The sequence below is a fragment of the Gymnodraco acuticeps genome, unplaced genomic scaffold, assembly GCF_902827175.1.
Source record: "Gymnodraco acuticeps unplaced genomic scaffold, fGymAcu1.1, whole genome shotgun sequence".
Lineage (NCBI taxonomy): Eukaryota > Metazoa > Chordata > Actinopteri > Perciformes > Bathydraconidae > Gymnodraco > Gymnodraco acuticeps.
Window position 1 is genome coordinate 345,113 of NW_022989890.1, and position 23,394 is coordinate 368,506.

The following is a 23,394-nucleotide window of genomic DNA, read 5'->3' on the forward strand; positions in this document are numbered from 1 at the left end:
GCTTTGGAATAGCAGGCTGAGTGCTTACACACAGAGACACACACACACACACACACACACACACACACACACACACACACACACACACACACACACACACACACACACACACACACACACACACACACACACACACACACACACCACACACACACACACACACACACACACACACACACACCACACACACACACACACACACACACACACACACACACACACACACACACACACACACACACACACACACACACACACACACACACACACACACACACACACACACACACACACACACACACACACACACACACACACACACACACACACACACTTATCTGTCCGCGCAGTATTGGGGTCTGTTTCCTTAGAGGTATATAAAGAAGTTTATATGTTTTTTGGCCTCAAGAATTCACTTCTTACCCAAAGGGGACTATGGGAGCTGTTATAAAAGGTAAAGTTGCATATAATTCTGTAGCACACATATTTTTACAACTTGAATGCGGAGTTATTGCCATATTTTTATGTATCTTACATATAACCTGGGCAGCATCAATTTCGGGCTGTATATTTAGTTTTCATTGTGTATTTCTGACACATTTTATGTAATTCGATATACATTTGAAATGTGACTATCTTTTGTGATGTGGCTAGATAAACCGCATTCCATTTTTGCTCGATGAGGTGCAGATTTACATCATCGCTTATTATAAGATTCAGACAGACGCTGACACTACTCCCCATTATTCACTCTGTCTCCCCGTCTTCCCCCCCTTTCTTCCCTCTCTTCCCTCCATGTGGTCCTGAGAGTCCTGTTACCATGGCTACGGCTGAACGATGGCTCCAACCCTTTGAAAAACCATCAAGCTTCCCCCACCACACACATGCACGCATACACATGCTATCTGTATGAAGTAATGGCGATCATCCTTCACAAAGGTGAGTGTTCATATGAAGACTGTCTGCCTGCTCCTCTCTGTGCCCAGTTACAATAACATGACCCCGCTATCCCCCTGACAGCAATGCAAAATACCTCAAGATGGAAGATTCCTCCCCTGAACACACACACACACATAGTCCAATCTGCACTCATCTGGCCGTTTTAATTTGCAAAGACAAAAAGGGACCCTACATTGCAGCCATTATCATCTAATCAGCAGCACTTTGGCATTTTGTGATACCACTCTCACTGTGTATGTCCTTAATTAAAGATAATGTGTTTTAAACAATGCAGTGAATGGCCGGCTGTTTAAAAGGACAGACGACTGAAAGGAATCATTTGTCTTCTTTTACTCTCCCTGGAAAATACTGTAGTAGATTTCCTGCGTGGCTGGTCTGCCCTCTACCTCTCTGCTTCTCATTAAATTCTCCACTGCACTGCTCTACTTTTTTCATTACTGAATGTGTAAACGTGTGTGCAAGCAAGGTATGAGAGCGAGAAATAGCCTGCTTCAAGGGCGTACCCAGACGGATAGAGGTGAAGCCACACAACACACACACAAAAGTAAACGGTGATGAATTGGCTCGGCCCCACCTCCTCTGACCCGACCTTCTACTTATCTCATTGTCATGGTAACCATCAGCACCTCCGCTGCATCCTGCATTCATGCTTTCACACCACATGCAGCCATGCTTTTCATCACTCTTCTATTTCATGTTTGTACCCTCACTTGCTGACTGAAATGTGCTGAGTCCTCTTTGTATAGCTCTTCATGTCTGAATCATCCATATATTCAGCTCATCATAATGAAATATGGATGTTCATGCTTAAAATATTAGACATTATTTTGTATATAATTATACATATTTTGCACTATATGACTGGCTTGTGTGTGTCAGAGCGTGAGCAAAGAAACTACCGAGCAACCTCTGTAAGCAGGCTGCATGTATGTTTTCCCATAAACTCTACATGCATTTATTTATATATATTTATTTCTATGCATCTTACTTTCTTATCAGTTGAGTAGATAAAAGAAAAAGGAAGAATTGTTTGTGAACATTTTTTAGTCTGCTATATAGAAAAAGATAACAGTTAAAAGCTAAATATATATGATGAAAATATCCTTTTGACATTTCAATAAATGATTTTGATCATCCAAGATCAGACTTTGGCACTTCATTATAGCCAATGCAAGCCTCATTACAACATGGGTGTATTGTTGTGCACATGGCATTACACATCATTCACAAACTAAGCAGTATCATCTGTTCTGCACTTACTGTGATCTCAGTTTATCCGTCTGCATGACTTGAAAGAACAAGTCTTTAGATAAGAAACAAACCCTTCAGAGGAGAAAATACCCTTCTATGGATTCACATTAGCCCTTGTATCCGGTATTAGAGCGGCAGATCCGGCACTCCAAGATTCTTGCAATCAAGCAGCTCTTGTTTAATCGTCCCCTGGAGCGACGCACAAAACTCTCAACAGCCCGCCAGTGTTGTGAGTGTTTAACAACGTGCACATGTCTGAGTGTCTGTGTGGAACATGGTGTGTGTGTGTGTGTGTGTGTGTGTGTGTGTGTGTGTGTGTGTGTGTGTGTGTGTGTGTGTGTGTGTGTGTGTGTGTGTGTGTGTGTGTGTGTGTGTGTGTGTGTGTGTGTGTGTGTGTGTGAGAGAGAGTTTGGGTATACTGTATGTCCTGGATGTGTGAACAAGAGAGGCTGTATTGCCTCAATACAAATGTCTGCCTCTACTAGAGCTACACTGAGTCTGTCCATCACCAATAGAACAGGGTTTCTCCATTTACAATCCAGGCTGACAGTCCTGAGAGGATGGTTTGTACAATCATCCGCAGACACTGTTTACACTCTCTTCCACACACCTTACAAAAGATACAGCCCTTAAAGGTGGGGTAGGTAAGTTTGAGAAACCGGCTCGAGATACACTTTTTGTTATATTCCATGGAATGCTCTTAATATCCCGATAGCAATGAATGTCTTAAGTGCTTTGACGAAAAATGTAACCTGTGGAAGCCGTGGTACTGTAAAAAGCACGACCAATCATTTGAGCCGGCCCGGCTAAAATAACTGGATGGCCTACCTGCCTGTCAGCCTTCCATCTTATCTCGTGCCCTCATTGGTCATGTGCGCTTTCGTGTGTGTTGGAGGAGGGGCTCTGTAAGGAAGTGGCAGATTTGTTCCGGCTGTGTATTTTCAAATTCTAGCGCACTCGAGCTGGTTTCTCCAAAATTACCTACCTGACCTTTAATGTTCCTGTGGACATGAAGCTACCACAACTACCATTTAAAAACAATGACTAACCTAGTAAGATGATTCACATAAAGTCTAAAAGGTATTTTGTGTATGTTTGCATGCATAGGCTACTGTTTAAAGCAAGAGCTATTTTATTGATCTTCTTTGACATGTATTTCTTGTGATTTGTGGCTGAATGTATTTCTTTTTATGAAGTTGAGTTGGCATTGAGAAGAATACTTCATATCCCCGTCTTCAAAACATTCTTTGTCAAGACATGGAAAAGTACGGTGGCCCTGAAGTGCAAGACACCACAGCATTTCACAAAACACAACAGCATTTCACAAAACACAACAGCATTTCAGAAAACACCACAGCATTTCACATTGGACGGAAAGGGTATTCCTTAGGGAGAACACTTCTTGTTTGTGATTGGACAGAGCCAGCCATAGAAGCACTGCTGTGATTGGTTGTGTTTGCTGCCAGTCAAGAAATGACGCTTCGTGATTGGCCCAACACATCAGCCGTTAGCTGTTAGCACACACTCAGAGCTCACAGTTCCTCATATCTGTTCAGAAACTGGACAAAAGTTCAACATATAAAAAACACAGACTGTCTATGTCATGGTGAATACAGTCGCTGCTTTATTTGTGTCTGTATAACGTTGTTGTGAGTGTGGACGGAGCAGCTACAGGTTAGTTTAGCCTGATCGATCCGATTCCGATAGGATTTACATGGAGATACGGCCCGCCCCCTCTCCAGCGTCTTGTTTGAATGACAGGAGTAAACACAGAATTAATGCTTTATTAATTCATGGTTTTTAAGGGGGTTATCTCCAAGTAAATACTATGGTAGACCACCCAATATTCGCATCGCTCTAATCGCTCGAGTTTCACCGCGGCTGTCAGCTGTGTTTGCTCCTGTCATTCAAACAAGAGGCGCTGAGAGGGTGCGGGGCGTATCTCCATGTAAATCCTATGGGAGATACCAACTACAACAAAATGAACATATTTGACCGTGATTTAATTGTAATACACGTTTCAAAGTGATGCCGAAGTAACTACATACTGATAACGGTTAGTAAAAACCATACATTAACGCTTTGACAAGTCTGCAGATAAGACGGCAGGCGAAAAGCTTTTAAAATGCGTGTTTTCTGAATGGAATCGGATCCATCAGGCTAAACTAACCTGTTGCTGCTCCGTCCACACTCACAACAACGTCATACAGACATAAATAAAGCAGCAACTGTATTCGCCATGACATAGACAGTCTGTGGTTTGTACATGTTTAACTTTTGTCCAGTTTCTGAACAGATATGAGGAGCTGTGAGCTCTGAGTGTGTGTTAACGGCTGATGTGTTGGGACATATTTCGCTGTCGGGTGTTGACCAATCACGAAGCGTCATTTCTTGACTGGCAGCAAAAATAACCAATCACAGCAGTGCTTCTCTGGCTGGCTCTGTCCAATCACAAACAAGAAGTGTTCTCCCTAAAGGAATACCCTTTCCGTCCAATGTGAAATGCTGTAGTGTTTTGTGAAATGCTGTAGTGTTTTGTGAAATGCTGTAGTGTTTTGTGAAATGCTGTAGTGTTTTGTGAAATGCTGTAGTGTTTTGTGAAATGCTGTTGTGTTTTGTGAAATGCTGTGGTGTTTTCTGAAATGCTGTAGTGTCTCACTTCAGGGCCACCGTAGAAAGACCCAAAAGATGTATTTCTTCCCTTTGTGTGAAAATGAATGAATACTACATCAGATTCAATGAAAAATGTCTCTCTTTTCATCTTCCAACCAACCATCTGCTGTCACTTTCCGCAACAGTCCCGCTCTGCTGAGCCATGATGTGAAAACATTAAGCTGTGGTGAGTGACAGCAGCTAGGGTACCATACGTTGACATTTAAAGATGGTTGGTGTACTCCCTGCTGTATTCAGTTCCTCCGATGCCTGCAGTACAGCAACATCTTCAAGCAAATGGCGCTGAGTGTGTCCAAAAATCCTGAATTTGCAACAGCAGTTTACAGTAAAGTAGATGTCGTCTGCCTTTCTGACGTCTTTGCACTTTGATTTGAGAACATCTTCTAGTAGCACTTGGACTGCGACATTATGCGGGATGGATATGTTATTAAAAACTAAGAGATTTATTCCTAAATGGCACACTGCGCTCTCAGGTGTGTAGGCCGCAGTAAATCTGGTCCAAAACCACGGAGCTGAATTTGGGCCACATGCACAAGAAATGTTGCTTCTCCTAAATTGACAATAAATCTGACACATCCTTAGTCTAAAAGTTAAATCACTTGCAACAGCAACACAGGACATAGGCCAAATCAGATGATTTACCCAACCTCAGGCAACAACTATGGCTCAGGCCAAATGCCTGCAAATGTACTCAGTGTGACGTTGAAAAAATACAAAGCGACTACTGTTTCATGTCAGATAGATTCATCTTAGAGTCCTGAAACAACTCCAACATAAACATTGTGTGCATGATCTGACTGCAAGACATGATCCTATGAAAGTTTTTAAAAAACGTCCTTATAAGAGCGGTGTCCTAATTGTAGGGTGGCAATACTGAAAAGCACGGTAAGGGAAAGATGGAGAGTCCCTTTTCTTACAAAAGAGTTACAGTATGGTTGGACAGAAGAAGATAGACCACCCTGAAAGCAACATTTTCAATGACCAGAGTATGAAAGCAAGCCACACGCCTTGTCAAGAATGTTTAAACTCAAGATCTTAGAGAAATAAACAAAGAATGTATTGATGAATAGCAAACTCAGAGGCATGTATTTATAGTTATATTAATGGGGTTAATGTCATTGGACCTTACACATATTACAGCGTGTGGATATTAGGAAATATGACAGCTTTTTGTGCTGAATTGATTGACCTTGGCCCAATACATTGAAAGTATGTAGAAGACTCGATAAACAGAGTATACTTTTCTAAGAACTCCAAGCCACACTTTATTACTCATCTTAAATCTTCTTATTAAATTAATCTTCTGCTCATCCTGCATGGGTTCATCGAGTCCAGAAGGCTCCAGAGGGATTAAGAGAAGGTTAATAATCAAGCTCTAATCAATGTTTCTTGTCTGTATTGATTTTCTCTTCAAACATTTTCCTTCTCTTTCTGATCACCTCCATTTATTGTCATCACTCTTTCATACATCGTCGAGCGGTCGCCCTTACGGCTCAGGATTGTTGTAGTTCAACGAAACAAATCACAGCAGTTGCCCATGCAGTGCACACAGTAAAGTTATTTTCACTTCTTTAGGTCTTCCAACCCTGTCGGACACACCGCAGCCAGCCACCACAAACACACATGCACGCTCACATGTATGGAGGCCCACAGTGGAAATGTCTCTTCTGTGGTTTTTATCCATAAAGCTTATGGGCCTCAGTTTCATCCTGTGCTGCACTGTATATGCTTTTATTTAGATTTATACTACTAAATCCTATGTTTCATCATCAGAAATGTGCATAATGTATATTTACAGTGAAATGCCCCAGTTCAGCTAATGCATAGTACAGCTCGGTAAAACCAGGCAGCAATCCAAAAAAAGAGGGAAAATGGGGGTTAGCGGAGGGTATAGTAGGCAGGTGGGAAGTAGTAAAATATTCCACTCTAGGGTAGTGGAAACTTTTTTATTTTGCTCTAACCTTTAATAGACAACTCATGGTGAGAACTATCCTTATAAAAGATCAAATCCAAGGAAAGACAATATGAGGTGCACGCATGAAGGAAATGCCTCTGGGAGATGTAAAGAAAGCGAGGGACGTGATATGGACCATATTGAATATAAAATCCTTTTTGTCAGTCGGTGCCATTTCTGTGATCTCATATAGACCAGCGGTATTGTTTAATACTGTGTATCTTGGCACCACGAACGCAACACTAGATCTACAATTCAAACGTTTCCCTCTCCGCTTCTCTCAGCATCTCTTCGCGTTTGAGTTCCTGAGGTGAAAAGGATGTCAAAAGTACAAGTGAGATGATTAAATGAATGATTCATTTGAGAAAACAAATATCTGTAGCTGCACAGTCTTTGACCCCTGAGAGGAAAATATAAATTGTGTGAAGAGTGCTGGGACAGACACAACACCAGAGGAACAGAGACAGCCAGACAATAGCTTCAGGGCAGCTGCTTCAACTTTGAAGCACACCCACACACGCAGACGCAAAAACAAAGCCGTGCCCTAGAGGAGCGCAAAAAATAACAACAAAGGCAAGCGGATTAAATGACTTGAATCATTCATATCATTTTAGCAGACTATGACACAAAACTCTTGGTTACACCCAATTGCGACTTCAAATCTATCATCCATCTCTCTGTAAAGCTGAAATGACAGAATCTGATACACTGGGAAACAAGCACTTGTACCGCGCCCTTCACCCCTAACTTATCGACCACCTGCTGTCCCAAACTGTAGGAACCCTCCCAAAGCAAATACAATTTAGAGAAACACAGGAAGCATACTAATTTACACCAACTTAACTCGACGTGTCATGAAATTAGATTAGTGTGACCAAATGAACTCTGAAGGGCCTCAAGATCACCTGCCGCTCGCGTGTGTGGGGTGTGTGTGTGTGTGTGTGTGTGTGTGTGTGTGTGTGTGTGTGTGTGTGTGTGTGTGTGTGTGTGTGTGTGTGTGTGTGTGTGTGTGTGTGTGTGTGTGTGTGTGTGTGTGTGTGTGTGTGTGTGTAAGGTCTGTGAGTTTATTCCTTTCACTCGGTGAAGGAGTGAGAGGCAATAAGAGATGAGACACGGACAGAATGGAGGCCCAGACAGAGATAGAGAGGGACGTCTGGACGGCAGATACGTTTGAAAAGAAACACAATGCAAAAGCTGGAACAGAGAGATAGGATGGGGAGAAGAGACAGATAGAAAATGTGTGTGTGAATGGCTACAGATTTGTCTGTAGCCATGGAGGATCCTGTGCCTGCAGCTGTTTAATATCGGTGTGTCACTAAGATTAGGGGAGTTTCAGTATTTTGACTGTGTTTCACCTTGTAAGAACTTGCCGCACATATTGATTGATACAATTATTTTCCATACACCTTTTTCCATTAGAAGAGAGTATAATTGTTGATTCTCAGGAAGTGTTGCATCATCTTGAACCCAAAACCGCGAATCACTTTGTTTCGATTATTCATTTCAACATATTTGAGTTCTAAATATTTGGTCAGACAAAAGAAACAATGTGTATATACTATACTAGATGCTATGGGAAATTATGTATGAATAATCAGGATGATTCTGTGGCATTTCCTAGACTTAACACCCCAAAAATAATAAAAAGTAAAGTAGGTTAAAGAACGTTGAGAAGCAAAACTGATGATTATTTGTGTAGGTCCACTGATGCAGAGAAAGACAAAGAAATACATTATTTCCATGATAGTGTTAGTCACTGATGGGAGATTGATTGCTTTAAAATAGCAAAGGAAAGGATAAAGTTGAGACCAGTACAGAAGCCATAAGGTTAAATGCCCATGAGACGCGAGGTATAAAGTTAAGGGAAAAAAAGAAAGAATGGAAATTGAGATACTCACTAACAGATGAGATGAAGAACTGGAATAGAAACCAGTCAGACTGGAGAAAGAAGGAAAGAGTGAGAGAAGAAAACCCTTCACTGCCATATGGTAGAGAGTATTGGGCTTAATGAGGCGTGAGGCCATCCTCTCCACAAAGCATCAGCCAGTCAGATCACACATGAATGAACACTCTGATAGGGTTAAAACACAGCATATGCCAACAGCTAGTGATATGGAACCAAACTACTGCTGCTAGGAGGAAAAATAAATAATAAAGGATGATTGAACCAACTCGGGCCACAATCCAACAGCCCCCCAAAGAGCTGAAAAATACTAAAAAGGAATCTGTCAGCATAAGAGTTCAACATTTTGAAGCTCATTCGTACTGAAAATATTCTAGCAAAAAGAGGGATCATGATCAGCAGGGATCCAGACTCTGAACTGGTGGTTATGCCAAAAAAACGAAATGTCAGAAAAAGTATAAATCAAATCAAATCAAGTTTTATTTATATAGCACATTTATAAACGATTTTTGGTCGAGCCAAAGTGCTGTACATAAAATAAAAATAGCCTACAGAAGAGACACTTTACAGCAAATACAACAGCACAGATTGTTTAGAATATCAGTATGAGAAAATCGAATAAAGACCATTCAGTTTACAGGGTCGTTCATTGGTTACTTCAGGTTGAACCAGGTGCATTTTGCGCATACAGATCTCTCAGTTTCTTTCAAATAGACGTTTTTATCAAACCCCTTGGCGAAGCAAACATGTTTTGAGGAGCTACTCAGTAAGAAATGCAGAAGAAGAGCTGCTTGTGTATCAATCTGAAGCCAACCAAACGAAAGGCATACTACACTAAATCTAAAAAAACTAAATGAAGACACAGTTCCAGACAAGGCATAATACAACTTGGACGTGAAGATGCTAGGTGCAAACATTAAGAGATTGCCAATATTACTACATTCATTGGGAGGGGGGGCATATTCTCAAAACAACGAATGTCAACCTTATGGTGGCACCAGATTAAATGTCAGTATATTGCTAAAGTCAGTTTGCATTTATCCTCCCAGCACAATGAACGTCTGGAAAAAAATGAATGGAAATCTATCCAGTAGTGGTAGTGAGATACTACAGTCTATCAAAATGGTGGACCGACAAACTACGTAGCTGACTGATGGACCAGACCAGCGTTGCCATCTTTACAGCTTTTAATGTATTTCTTTGAAGAAAAACATTATCACTATGATATAAATAAATTAAGCCCACTTCATTATGTAGGTGTGTTAAGGCATCTGTGTAAAACCAACCAAGATGGATTTTATTAGCAATATCTGAGCTTCCAGCAGAAAACAGGTGATGAGCTCACAGTAAGTGATGATGGATGTTATGAGAATAGTTTGCATTGCAGAGACACCATCATCACACACATCCTGTCAACATGGCTGACAGCTGAGAGAAGTGTGAGTCGTTGGGAGAAAGAGATAGACACACAGAACCGGAGAGAAAGTAGGCGTAACAGAACAGGGTCCAGCTGTTAACAGCATGAAACGATTCACTACATTTTTTATCTCGCTGATGTCCGTTAGTGTGAAAACCCAAACATTAGTCAAGGCTGATCACCTGTTAGATGCAACCGAGGCATGTGGTGACAAGGGATCGCTTCGACCTGCAGTCTTTCTTCACTCATCTATTGATCCTCCCATTTCAAACACACTGACAGATTAATTAAAACACACAAGATAAAGTTTCAACAGAGCGGGGCCTTATTAAAGCACAGCTGCCACTGTTCGAGAAAAAGCATTGAGGGAAGACATCAAGCATACAATAAATTACATATTTTCCCCACATTTTCAAGCGTAATAAAAACTGGAGTGTGTGTTTAGGCTGCAGGAGAGTGCGCAAGCTCCAAGCAGAAGCTGTGGTTTCGTTCTGGCTCTGGTTTCAGTGCGACACCAGCAGGAGACTGGAACGGTGTTACAGGAAGCTCAAGCAGAACAGCTTCCTGTTTTCAATTGATCGCAATGTCTCTAGCTCTACTAGTTTATCAAATGGGATTAGTCTCAGTGTGCAGGCATGTGTGTATGTTATAAATATGATTACACTTTTTTATAGAACTATATAGACTTCAGGCACATGTTTTAAAACTTTGGACTTCACACCAAAAGGGGCTGATTGCTTTGACAGGCAGACCCGCTGTGTTTATTTGGGTTTTGAGGGAAGTACAGGCAGACTAACTCCACCTGTCAAAAGAAACCAGTCTCCTTTCCGATGTTTTTGCTCTACTTGAGTCACCTTAACACCACCCTCACATGTTCTTGTGTGTAGACTGTCGGTCCAAATATGTAGTTCATAGAGAGATATAGTATCACCACATTTGATTGGTGAGATTAAATCCCTACCATCAGCTTTACATTTCCCTTGACCAGATGTTTGGTGCAAAATGAGCTGTGGAGATTCATTGTATATATATATATATATGGGCGTCTCTAATTGTAATGGGAAGATTATAATTTTATTCAGTGAGCACATTGATGCTCCCTTAAGGATTCGTAATTTCCATTTCCCTACTCCTCAAACCACTTTTGCAAGTCTCAAGTCAGAATGTCAGATTTGCTTGCAAGCTTTTTTTATAATGTATTCTGGGGCGCATTCATGTTCCTTTGGGGACAGTCTCTCTGAGTTTATGGCTCCTTTCTGCTATTGCCACCTTCACAATTGTATAGTGCAAGCAAAGATGTACACATAGAATAATTATGAGTGTGTCTCTCATATACTGTCCACCATCTTGGACTGTGTGGGGCATGAAAATAATAATAACAAAACATGTATAACACTCAGTTATTTGTTATGTTTTCTGATTTTTTATTTTTAAAGTGTGGTGTCAAAATGTATTCTACTAGAGACAGTGCACTACCACGACTCTTAGACGGTAATGCTAGAAAGCTATTCTCTACATTTTTGGACATCTCCCATTTGAGAACATCTGTACATCTGTTCAGATGATTGAGTGTCGTATAACAGGCTTGACCAAGAAACCACATGCTGACATCACAGGGGAGATGCATCACCTGCTGAAAGATAGTTCTTGGCTTCAATAGTGTACACAAGTACACATACGTATATGACATACAGGCATGCACATGTTCGTACATAACACACACACAGTCATCTTTTGCTTCCGTTTTGCTGTCTTGTTCTCAGCTATCTTTAAAATGTCATTCTCTATTTTGTTTGCATTGTTTTATTTAATTTGTGCTATTATTCCACTTGTATTTTGATTTAATGTGTCTTCTAGCAGGCAGCTCATCAATGTGTCTGTTGTCTGTTGGTTCTACATTTGTGGCTGGGCAAGAGCATGCATGTCACTTCTTGTGAGATCAACAGTGGCTTCCCAGCGGTCAGGTCATGCTGGAAGTGAGCATGTCCTTGGATTTGACAAAAACGGCAAGGTACAACCCACACAGGAAGGAAATACGCTTAGTCTCTGAAAAACTCAATCAGTCCATACACAGATCAGATTATTTCAGCTATGTTTGCATTCAAATAAGAGTTTTTAAACAATCAAAATGCTTCATTCTAAAATATGCTTGTCACTTATCATCATCAGCCGCAATTCGCGCTGTTCTCATGACCCTTACCTTCTCAGGATATGAACCCCAATAAGATGAATGTGCATGCCGGCACACACACAAACACACACACACAAACACACACACACATATATAAACTGAGTGAAGCAGCCTAACATCTCCTGCCTGGGAAATACTTTAAGGAAGTGGGGGAAGAGGAAAGCAGGGAAACCAAGAAATAAATAACTCCTTTGTGTCGCGACTGTATAAACAGTGCAGCACATTACAGATTACTATAGTAGCCCAACTGATAAGAAACTTCCTGAAACTGTTGATGCATGTATAAATGTGTGTATGCATGAGTGGAGTGAAATAAAATTACACATCATGAAAAAGATATAAAGAAAGATAAAGAGAAACAGAGAAAATAAAGAAGAACAACAGAGACAGAGCGTAAGGATTGAAAAACTACTCTGTGTGTCCCAGTTATTCAAAAACATCATCTGATAACATATTTCCTTGTTTGGATATTAAACATTTGCTGAGTTTCCACAATTTTTACACAAAGTGTCCAAAAGTGTTACTGAGCCAGCCAAAAGAGTATAATGTGATTGTTATCTATTGTAAATATTAGCACAATTCTGAGAACATTGTGCCTTCAACTTGACTCTATAAGGAACGTGACGAAACTTCACAACCTGAATGCAGCTGCCAAATAACGTCACAGGAAAAATGTAAACTAGGCTTACGAGACCAACGGACCCAATTCTTCACTTTGTCACTATCTTGACAGAATAAAATTCCAAATGCTCCACAATCTCGACAGTTGGTTGGCAGGCAAAAGGAGAAAATACAGAACAAAACTGAAACGAAAAGGTCTAGCATAAGTGTGTGTGTCCTATCTGAATGGAAATATATTCCAATAGCCCAGGAAAAAAGTTTACTCCAAATACCATTATCCTCTAAATGGCGGGGCCTGTGGGAGACTCTTGTCCAGGGAATCTTGGCTCTGTTTAAACGAGCCTTGAGGAACGTGCCGGAATGAGCAATTCAAGCCGTATTCACTCACTCTGGCATCAGAACCACCCGTAGTGTGTTGCATGGGATTACGCATGTACCTACTGCCAGAATCACTGCTGGCTAGGATTAGAAAATGTTGATTATAACAACGGTGGCAACAGCTGGAATTGACATTATGGGGTTCTTGATTGAGGGACATAATAATTCAACAGAGCCTCATTATGACCAATTTAAAGGGTTCAATAATTCAGCATTGGTGAACCAGTGGTGGTAAAGACACCTCAGAAAAAGACCATGTTGAGGCCGTTTTTATCCACATCCCTTTTTTTCTTTTCGCTTTCCTTTCAAAGGTCAATCCACCTCTCATAATCTTATTTAAAATCATCTTCATTCCTCTTGATTACATTTTGTACTTCCCTCATCTCCAATCCTCCCTAAGGAGTAAGCCCATATGCCAATTTCCACTGAATACCAACCATCCTTTCCAAATACATGCTTAATGAACTTGCAAGAATGTGAAATTCAACCACCATTATTTATCTAATTCCAGTTGGTATGATTGGGGGTTTAAAGACATTTATTAAAGCCATTGCACTTTTATGTTCAGGCAGCAGTCTTTCTTGAAAATGCTACGAAACAGACATTTTTATTTTTGGGGTTTAGCCAACCTGTAAAAACAGTTGGTCTAAACGGTGCATGATACCAAGTTAAGACCTAGCTGGAAGACAAACAGCCAGTCATCCTTTTTCATTTCTCAAGAGAGGTCCTCCTTATATATTAGAGCTGCTGGAATCAAGATAAAAGCAATACAGCCGAGCTGCCGCGAGATGCCAAGGGCTCACTCTACGCTGATGGCTTGGTTACCACGGCAACCGTACGAGGTGAGAGAGAGGACATACGTGCACAGAGTAAATTCAGGAATGCAGGTATAGACTGCCTCCTTTTATCTGTTTCTTCTTTCTCGTACCTTTACAATTATTTGTACCCCTAAATGAACATGTTGAATGGCTTGGCTTCTCATCTCATACCCTAGGTTTTATGAATCACATGCTTCCAAGTGCACCAATCTTTCCTGAAAGAGGACTCTGAGACAGATTTTCAGTTCGGTCAAAACGTTGACTTCAATACTCTTTTATATTGATGTATAAATCAGGCTGTTGCCAGGGGAGTAATCAGAGAGAGCTTAAGGGGAGTGTGTGAGAGAAAAGAGAGTGAATAAAGAGATGAGAGTACAGGGGAGACAGAGAATACTTGGTTTTGGCTGCATAAGTAGGACAATAGTGTTATGGCCAACACGGTGCGCCCCATGAGAATTATAAATGCCAGGTTTCCTTCAAAAAATAAAAAAGAGTAAAAGAGATTTTTTTAGAAGAAGAATGAGAGAGAAAGAAGGAATGATAAAAAAAACATATTTATGGTTTCTCTTACCTCCAAGAAACAGGTCCCAGCTGGCGTGTTCTCCTTTATGGAGGCATTGTAGAAGTTGCTGGAGAACACAGGTGTGTTATCGTTAACATCCTGGAGCACAATGTCCACCTTGGCTGTGGAAGACAATGGCGGGCGGCCTCCATCCATTGCTACCACAGTTACGCTAGGTGCTGGCTCTGATTCGAAATCTAGGGCTGTCGCTGTGGTAATGATCCCTGTGACCGGGTCAATGGAAAACCAATCAGAGTGAGAGTTTTTGCCCTTGAGGAGGCTATATCGTACGTCCCCATTGGGGCCCTGGTCCTTGTCCCTGGCAGTAACTTGGAGAACAAAGGAGCCAGGATAGACAACCTCAGGAATAGTCTGTCTGTAGGCCTGCTGGTCAAACAGAGGGGGGTTGTCATTCACATCAATCACCTGAATGGTGAAAGATGACTCTGCTCTGAGGGGAGGCGTGCCGGAGTCTGTGGCCATAACCCTCAGGTCATACGAATCCCGTTCCTCTCTGTCCAAGACCTGGTCAACATATATCAGGTAGATGATGCTGTCCTTGGTTGTGAGGGCAAACTTCCCATCACCCCCCTCAAGAGATACATTCACATTAGCGTACTCTCCATAGTCGGGGTCTGTGACAGAAATCCGAGCTACGTACTGGCCTGGTTGGGCCCCTTCAGAGATCCTTGGCGAGCCGTCCTCACTCAGAAAGATGATGGTCATGGTTGGCTGGTTGTCATTGAAGTCACGGACATGAATGGTCACAAACGCATTGGTAACCTGAGAAAATGCACATGATTCATGTTAGTGAGTACTGAAATTAATCTACTTTACATTATTGTAGAGGACAAATACGGTTAATTATTTTCTTTTTTCTTTTTTCTTTTAGGAATCTTAGGAATAACCATAATGCAATTACCTCAGGTTGGCTGGCGTTATCCCTGGCCTGGACCACCAGTTCATGAACCCTCTTCAGTTCATAATCCAGGGGCCTATTCAAAGTGATGACCCCTGACTTGATATCCATGACAAAGGAGCGATCAGGGTCACTCTGACGCCGGTTGATTTCATAAAGGACAAGACCATTATCACCTTCGTCCTCATCTGTTGCAAACACCTGGAAAGATAAGACACTGAAATTAGAAAATACCCTGAAACATTTGGATTTACGGGCGCAGGAACTGTTATTGAAGTAACAAATCACTGTCTAAACCCTGATAAGACTTGAGCTAACCTGTAGGATGCTGCTGCCTTGTGGGAGACTTTCAGAGATAATAGCATGGTATCTGCTCTGATTGAAGAGCGGCGCGTGATCGTTGATGTCCGTCACAGTGACGTCTAGGGTCATGGATCCCATCCTTTTTGGTGAGCCCCCATCGAAGGCCTCAACGACCAAGGTGTATAATGAGCGCTTCTCCCTGTCCAGAAGACCATTGACTACGAGATCCAAATACAACACCTTGTTAGCAGCTCTCTTGGTCTCCAGTCTAAAGGCTTGGCCTACATTACCCTCTCGTATAGCGTAGCCTTGAGTGGTCAGCTGGTCCTTATCTGCATCTGTTGCAGGCTCCAGGGAAAACCTTGTGCCAACTGCTGTGTGCTCAGGAATTTTAAGAACGACTTTCTTTTTGGGGAACACAGGTGCATGGTCGTTGATGTCGTTAACGGTGATCGACACCTCAATAGTGACTCCTGTCATTGTGACAGCGATAAAGCTATAGTGGTCTCTCTGCTCACGATCCAGACGTTGTGCCGTGGTAATGATGCCTGTGTTTTCATCGATGTTGAGATCATTGCTGACGCCTGTGCTCTCATGGTCCGAGATGAAGTAAAGACCTCCGATTTCACCAGGTGGTAACCCAGCGCTGATATCACCAACGATGGTCCCTGCCGGCTGCTCTTCATCCAGCTGGAGCTCCAGTGCTCCGAAGACAGTTGTAGACTGAACAAGAACAAGGACCATGCATAAATAAAAGACTTGCGTTCCTCGCCAGGAACACAAACAGCGTCCGCTGACCCAAACCCTCCGTCTTGACCCTTTACTGGTTATCGTCATGGCTGGGCTCTGCTACACCTGTAAGACGGAAACAAGAGAGAAAGAAAAAAACACATTAGAGAAAATATTAGAACCGATATATTTTATGATGTGTAAATTGAGAAAGCTACTTTCCTTATCCTCTATTTAAATACATTTTGAAAATGATCTTGCTCCCTTAGCACAAAATGAAAACAAATTGTTATTTTTGTGTAGTATGTATTTGTAATCCTTGAATAACAATGTGCTAACACTTAAATAATCCACAACCTATATAAAAGACACTGTGTGATGTATTTGAGCTTTTTTACAAATGAAAATGATATATATATATATGTATATAAATAAGAGTTTGGAAATAATTCTTCAGCAGGATTGGGAATATTTGAAAGAGCACATACATGGAAGGCTAAATCTGTCCCGGATCCACATTTGCTTGGACCACATTGAGGACAGAGTCATAAACTATATATGTATCTGAAGGATAACACATTTCATTCAATGGATGAAAACATTTTAAAGTGTCCAGAGTGGTCATAAACAAAGGGAAAACACATTAAAGACACTGAAATGGGCATCAAGATCCTTAGTAATATTTAGATTTGATGTTTGCATATCCTTAAACACACACACACACACACAAAAACACAGACATACTTAAAAAATACATGGAATGCATGGGAACTTAAGTATATGGCGGCTTCAGAAGAGCCTCTATGGTAAAAGCAGTCATTTAAGACTGTAAGCTTAGCCTCTATGTTCCCCAAACTCTAAATCTTGCACAAATCCATAAAGATAATCTCCTCCTCATGCTAATGCTATATCAATCTTATCAGTCATAGGCTGGTCCTAATCATGAACAGATACACATGCTGCAAGTATCCACAAAGGCATGCATCAATCTAGGGTCAAACTCTTTTGCAAGATGTTCTTTATGTTCCTGGTGTGTCAGAAGTGTGGATTTGCCTCATCAGTTGGCACATTGACTGCAAGAAAGGCATTCGCAAGAGTTTAAAGGGCTATCTAAAACTCACTTGACACTGTGAACATTATCCTGCAGCTAACCCACCATCTGGTAATTCCAGCAAGTTAAAACAAACACCAATAATTACTTGAAAATGGTATTTGACCCAGGTTTGACACACATACTTTAGCTCACTGTAATATAATTCTGGAAATACAAATGTAACCTGTATGGCCGCTCCCAACTCTCACGAAATAGAGGCTCATTTTACCCCTTGATGAGGTCTACAAATATTTACATTATGCTCAAAATGAGACCAATTGTTTATGCATGTTCCTCTCCCATTTACAAGGAAAGATTTATTGAGCGTGTAACTCTTGAAAACATCCTGCAATGTGGAGGACCATCAAGCCCTAACAAAACTCATTCATCACACTTGGAGTCCAGAGGGATGCTGCTTTAACAATCTTCAATACTGAAAACCTAAACCCTCTGGAATGTGAAAGATTAGCTCATGTTTGATGCACATGATCAACACTATGGATGTGTGATGCAGGCAAAGGGCCAGTAGCAGACAGGAGGTTAGTTATCAATGGAGGTTGTTGGCCTTTGCTGGCCAGCCACATTCAGCCAATCACTCCCCTAGTGCATGTACGGTCTGGACAGTTAACTTTAGGAATGTCTTTCACCTCTAGAGGGAAAGCCAGCCTGGTGTCGGCTGCAGTGTCTGACTGCACATACGTTGAGTTATAGCGTAGCACACTCATACACACAAAGGACCATAGACTTCCCTTCCTGCAGGTTGATGGAAAAAATCAGTGCTGCTCCAAAGAGATCAAGAGGATGTTTTCTAATAAAGCATCAGAGTAAGGTTGCACTCTGCAGTCAAAGAACATTCATTGAATTAGTTACTATATATTGTGACACACATACAAAAGCTGAAATATGTTCTCATCTTCCAGATACATGTAATTATTTCATTCAAGTATTCTCAAGTCTGTAGAGCAAAAACAACCATGTATGTTTGCACGAGTACCTCAAACATCATTATTCACATGCATTGGCAATATTGAGTGAAAACTATTTTGTTGTTAAGGTTCTAAATGTACAAGACTCCTGAAAGAATATTTAAATTCTTTATATATGAGCAGAATATAAAAGCAAATGAAAAACATTATTTTATATATTATTAATCTTCCTCCAATCATCCTTTCCATAAGTCCTCCTGACCCTGACCTTCTGCGGTAGTTTATGAGCCCTCCAAGGAGAAGGGATTAATAAAGTCTATAGCTCCACTGGGACAGAGAGAGGGACACTGAGGCTGGCCCCTCTGGTCGCTGACCTCTACATCTGGTCCAGACGGCTGCAGCGGACAGTTGCTGAACTCCTACGCAAAGAGGGAAGCTGAGCTGAGCCTGAGCACGTAACACCTCTCTTTTGTTGTTTTTTGCTGTGTGAGTAGTTGTGTGTGTTTGAGTCTATGTGACTGTCTTTCTGAAATAAGCACAGGATAAAAAGTAAATGAAAAAAGTTGAAAAAGGAAAAGTCTCAGAGATAATTAGGGGTGTAATGATGTTAAGAAAGACTTATTGCTGCCTTTGGAGACCCTGCTGTGACAAAATGAATACCCTTCCTACCTACAGTATCATATTGCAACCGTTGAGAACAACAGGGAGGACAAAGATTGTAGGAAAAAGTGGATTTGGACAAGTTACATTTTGACGAGTGATTATGGCTTTGTCTCGAATGCCTTATTGCCATTAGGGACCAACGATCTGATTAATAGAAAGTAAGAAAGGGTGTATTCAAAGGAGAGACATGTGTGTCTCTTTACATCTTCTTTCCCTCATTACTTCAGTTGAGCGTCAGTGAGAGGTTATATTGATGAACACATCGCACGGCTGCAATCTGTCATTAAGCAGTCGGTGCATGACATCATCTCCCTTTTTACGTGTGCTGTAATACTCTTGTGCTTACATTGGAAAACACTAACTGATGATGAATGGATAGAGCAATGCCTCAAATATAGTTTGTGCTGAAAGGAAACTGGCAGAAGAGAAGGGAAGTTGAAAAGACAGCCACCTGATTCACTCCCTCTAGTGGCACTCTTCATAACATTCTGCTTATAATGATAGATTATGTTAAAGTGTACATGAATGTGTGTATCTCTAACTTCATTTCAATAAAAAGTTATAAACTACAAATAAGTTTGAACCTGTATTGTCTGCTTGAATGGGGTTTTGTACATCCATGTTTTTGTACGGCTGCACAACACATGTGCAAGCGAGCAGTGACATCATCTCTGTGCGACCACATTGACAGGCAGGTCAGACCCGGAGGGCTCCATGCAGTCTCAGCCACATTATATCTGGCATTGCACCCCCATAATCTCCTTCTGCTGTGCGCAAGCCTCAAAGCCTCAAAGCCTCAAATGCACGGGCCTCCACTCCTAAGTGCTGTAACCATATAATAGAAAACCATAGTGTTTTTTCTATAGGATGTGACTATTTGAAAGAGTATGTGTACGAGGATGTGTGTGAATGTGTTAATTTTGTCGTATCTCAGTTGTGGGGAATAGCTTTTCCTCACGCAGTGCCAATTCTGAGCAGGCCCCTCTATCTCCGTATCCCTCCCATGTCTGTCCCTCCTCCTTCCCTCCGCCAGTCCCCTCTAATGGACTTAGCAGATATAGTAGGGCACGCTATAGCTACCCGTGGGCCAAGCTAAACAGGACCAAAAGTCACATAGTTCCAAGGAAGAAACGGCCACACAACCGCCTCTATCTCAACCATGTTTGTGTGCTTTGATGAAACAGCATTGCATTCAGCTAGTTCCTCAGCAGTTGAGAGGTCTGGCATTGGCTGTAGATAGCTGGCAGCCACTCATTTAGCCCTGCAACTGCTTCTGTGTAACCCAGAACAAACATTGGCAAAGTCTTATGATTGACAGTAAAGTCAGACAGGGGAAAGACGTAAAGAAAAAGGCTGAGAAATTCAAAAAAATACAGCCAGACAGTGGATTCAACTTTATCTTCACACATTGAAAACCCCAACAGCAAAAAGAATAAGGTTTAAAGAACAAATGTTCTCATATTGCAACAGCTTTCTTGCAAACCATTGCAAGCCTGTGCCCTATATGGTGTTAGGATTGGAGATGGTTGTAGTTTTAGTGCCATTTGATAGCGTAACAAAAAAAAAAGTTTTATGACAGTTCTCAGCAAGTGTACAATTACAGGGTGGCTAAAGCGACACCAACTCATTAAATGACTGAGAATAAAAGGTTAGGCCAGGCTGTGGTGAAGCAGGCTTTGTGAGAAGAGGGAGGGGGGGCTGCGAGGCTGGTGGGGGGTAAAGGATGGAGGAATGCTTAGCATCTCAGTTTTCATGTCGTTTGGGTTGTGTGTGTGTTTAGGGGGACGACAACTATGACCCCTGTCCCCCCCTTGAGTCGCCTTATCCCGGATCTCTGGATATAGACGTCCCTTTTGAAAACCAGCTGTCACTAGAACTATGACCATATGCATGTGTGTCTTGTGTGTGTGCGTTGGTATTTAAATCCCATTCAATTCACCTATAACTACGTTTCCTCAGTTCAACTTGTGCCTTTTCCTTCCTCCCAGAATTCATCCAGACTACACTAAAGTTGGATATCAGTTTCAATTTATTTCCATAGCTGACTCAAGCAAAATGAAATCTTAAAGTATCGTAACACCAGCCCCTCACTCAGCCAGACGTCCACTGTCTGGACACACTGAAATATATGTGCTGCACTAAAGCACAATCAATAATTCAATAATAATACTACTATGTGCCAAGAGAGTTCATGACTGTATCATACAATTGGATTACCTCACCCAGGGGATCCCTGCGGCCGTAAAGGCTCTCACAACTTGAGAAACCCAACCTATGTATCTGGTTTGTGGAGAAGGGTAGAATACAAGTAAGCACTTTTGAATTAATTATGATGAAGTGAGTTCCTTGGTTACGCTGGAGGTCAATTGGTTGATCTGATACAAAGTGAAAACTAACCCAGCCACAAATGAATACTGTAAAGGGGAACGTGAAAGAAATATTGGTAAAACTCAACTGACATGAGGTACAAATTGTTTCTGGTTCGCCCTTGTATAACCAAGAGTCCTATGATACTCGATATTGTATCATAATATCTAACTCCGACGTTTACCAGTAACTAAAATCTCTTGTACCAGGGAACCAAACTGGAACATTCCCAGTTTACCATAACTCTGTGAAAGTCTTTGTTTAATTCTGTCCCTGAAGTTGTGCTCTAGAGTTTTATTTTATTACTTATTTCCTACATAAATGTCCATGTCAGTGACATCAGTGGACACAGAGTGTATGTGGGGGGGGGGGGCCACGTCATCTCAGAGACTAGTCAGTTCACATTGAGAGCGTGCCTCTGTGCCAGGAGCCTACTGAGACTGAACACTTTAGTTTCATATTGCAGTTTTTGTTCTATTCCAAAGAGCAGAGTAGAAAAAATCAACGAGAAGACACATGTCCTATTCTCTGGAATAAGGAAGTGGATGTTGCGTGCATGTGAAATGTTTTGTTCCAATTCAAAAGGTATCAGGAAAGTGAGATATGTTCTAATTGTTTGGCTTTATACTCTCCTTTGGATGTGAAATGATGATGGGAAAGTGATGTATAAGTGCAGACTTTTTAAATTTTAACATCCCTTGAGTGTCCACATTCATCTGTTGCATCTCGTTTTTAACCTGCAAGAAAATCATCAAAATGGTCTTCACAGCCGTTGTACATTTTAAATCATGACTCCTTAAGTTATCAAATCTGTCACAATTCGCTATGCTGCTCCTACTTAAGCTCAACTTGTTTCTCTGAAAGACTTGCATCTCTTCACTAAAGTTCTTACTGAACTCCATGTGGATATGAGTTTGGGAAAAACAACCGCATAAGAATCCGAGACTCTGTAGCAGAGACAAGACAATTCAAGGCTGTTGCGATGACTCAGATTTGTTTATTTACTCTCACTGTGGATGTCAGGCTGGAATACAGTCACATAATGCTTACAAACTGCATCAGGTCTCCTGTGACAAAACGTCCTAGATTTTGCCCAACAGGCGGGAGGAAGAAAGAAAGTGACAGTCAGAGATGGAAGGAACAGAGGAAGAAGTGGAACTAGAGATTCAGAAGAGAAGTTTGATTCTGAATGAGGTTTCCTAAAAGAAACACTGCCACGGTGTCAGAGACGGGAATATAAATAAGTTAACCATAAGCTGAGTGAGTGCTGAATCTCACACACACACACATGCAGACTCACACGCACCCACATAAATAATGTACCCTCTGGACCGTCAGTGAAGCCATGCAGCAAGTGAAAACACAGCCGGAGGTGATTCACTAACCCCTCAACCTTCAAGGCCACACTGCCAAGTGAATGTGCCGCGGGTTTGGTTTCTATAATGAGTGAGTCTTTGTGTGTTTGAATGTATATTATTTGAAGAGAAACATTTAGAAACTGGCTGAAAATTAAGGAAAAATATGAAAAGATAATAATATAAAAGAAAAGAGTACAAGGTCAGCAGGGTAGAAAAAAAGATTGGTGAGTCAAGATATCCCTGAAGGTGAAGCAACAGCTGCCATCTACCATCACTCCTCACCCCTCCCCATCAGAGCATGTTTAATA

General features: G+C 41.4%; 1 protein-coding gene across 1 annotated transcript in view; it reads right to left on the reverse strand.

Annotated features, from left to right (window-relative positions):
* LOC117536219 (protocadherin-16-like) overlaps positions 1-23,394 on the reverse strand; it is an 84,830-nt gene that overhangs the window by 53,645 nt on the left and 7,791 nt on the right. The window contains exons 2-4 of the mRNA XM_034201007.1: positions 15,966-16,805; positions 15,651-15,848; positions 14,738-15,511 (exon numbers count right to left, since the gene is read on the reverse strand). Coding sequence (XP_034056898.1) covers positions 14,738-15,511; positions 15,651-15,848; positions 15,966-16,787 — 1,794 coding nt within the window. The 5' untranslated portion in view covers positions 16,788-16,805. The remainder of the gene's footprint in view (positions 1-14,737; positions 15,512-15,650; positions 15,849-15,965; positions 16,806-23,394) is intronic.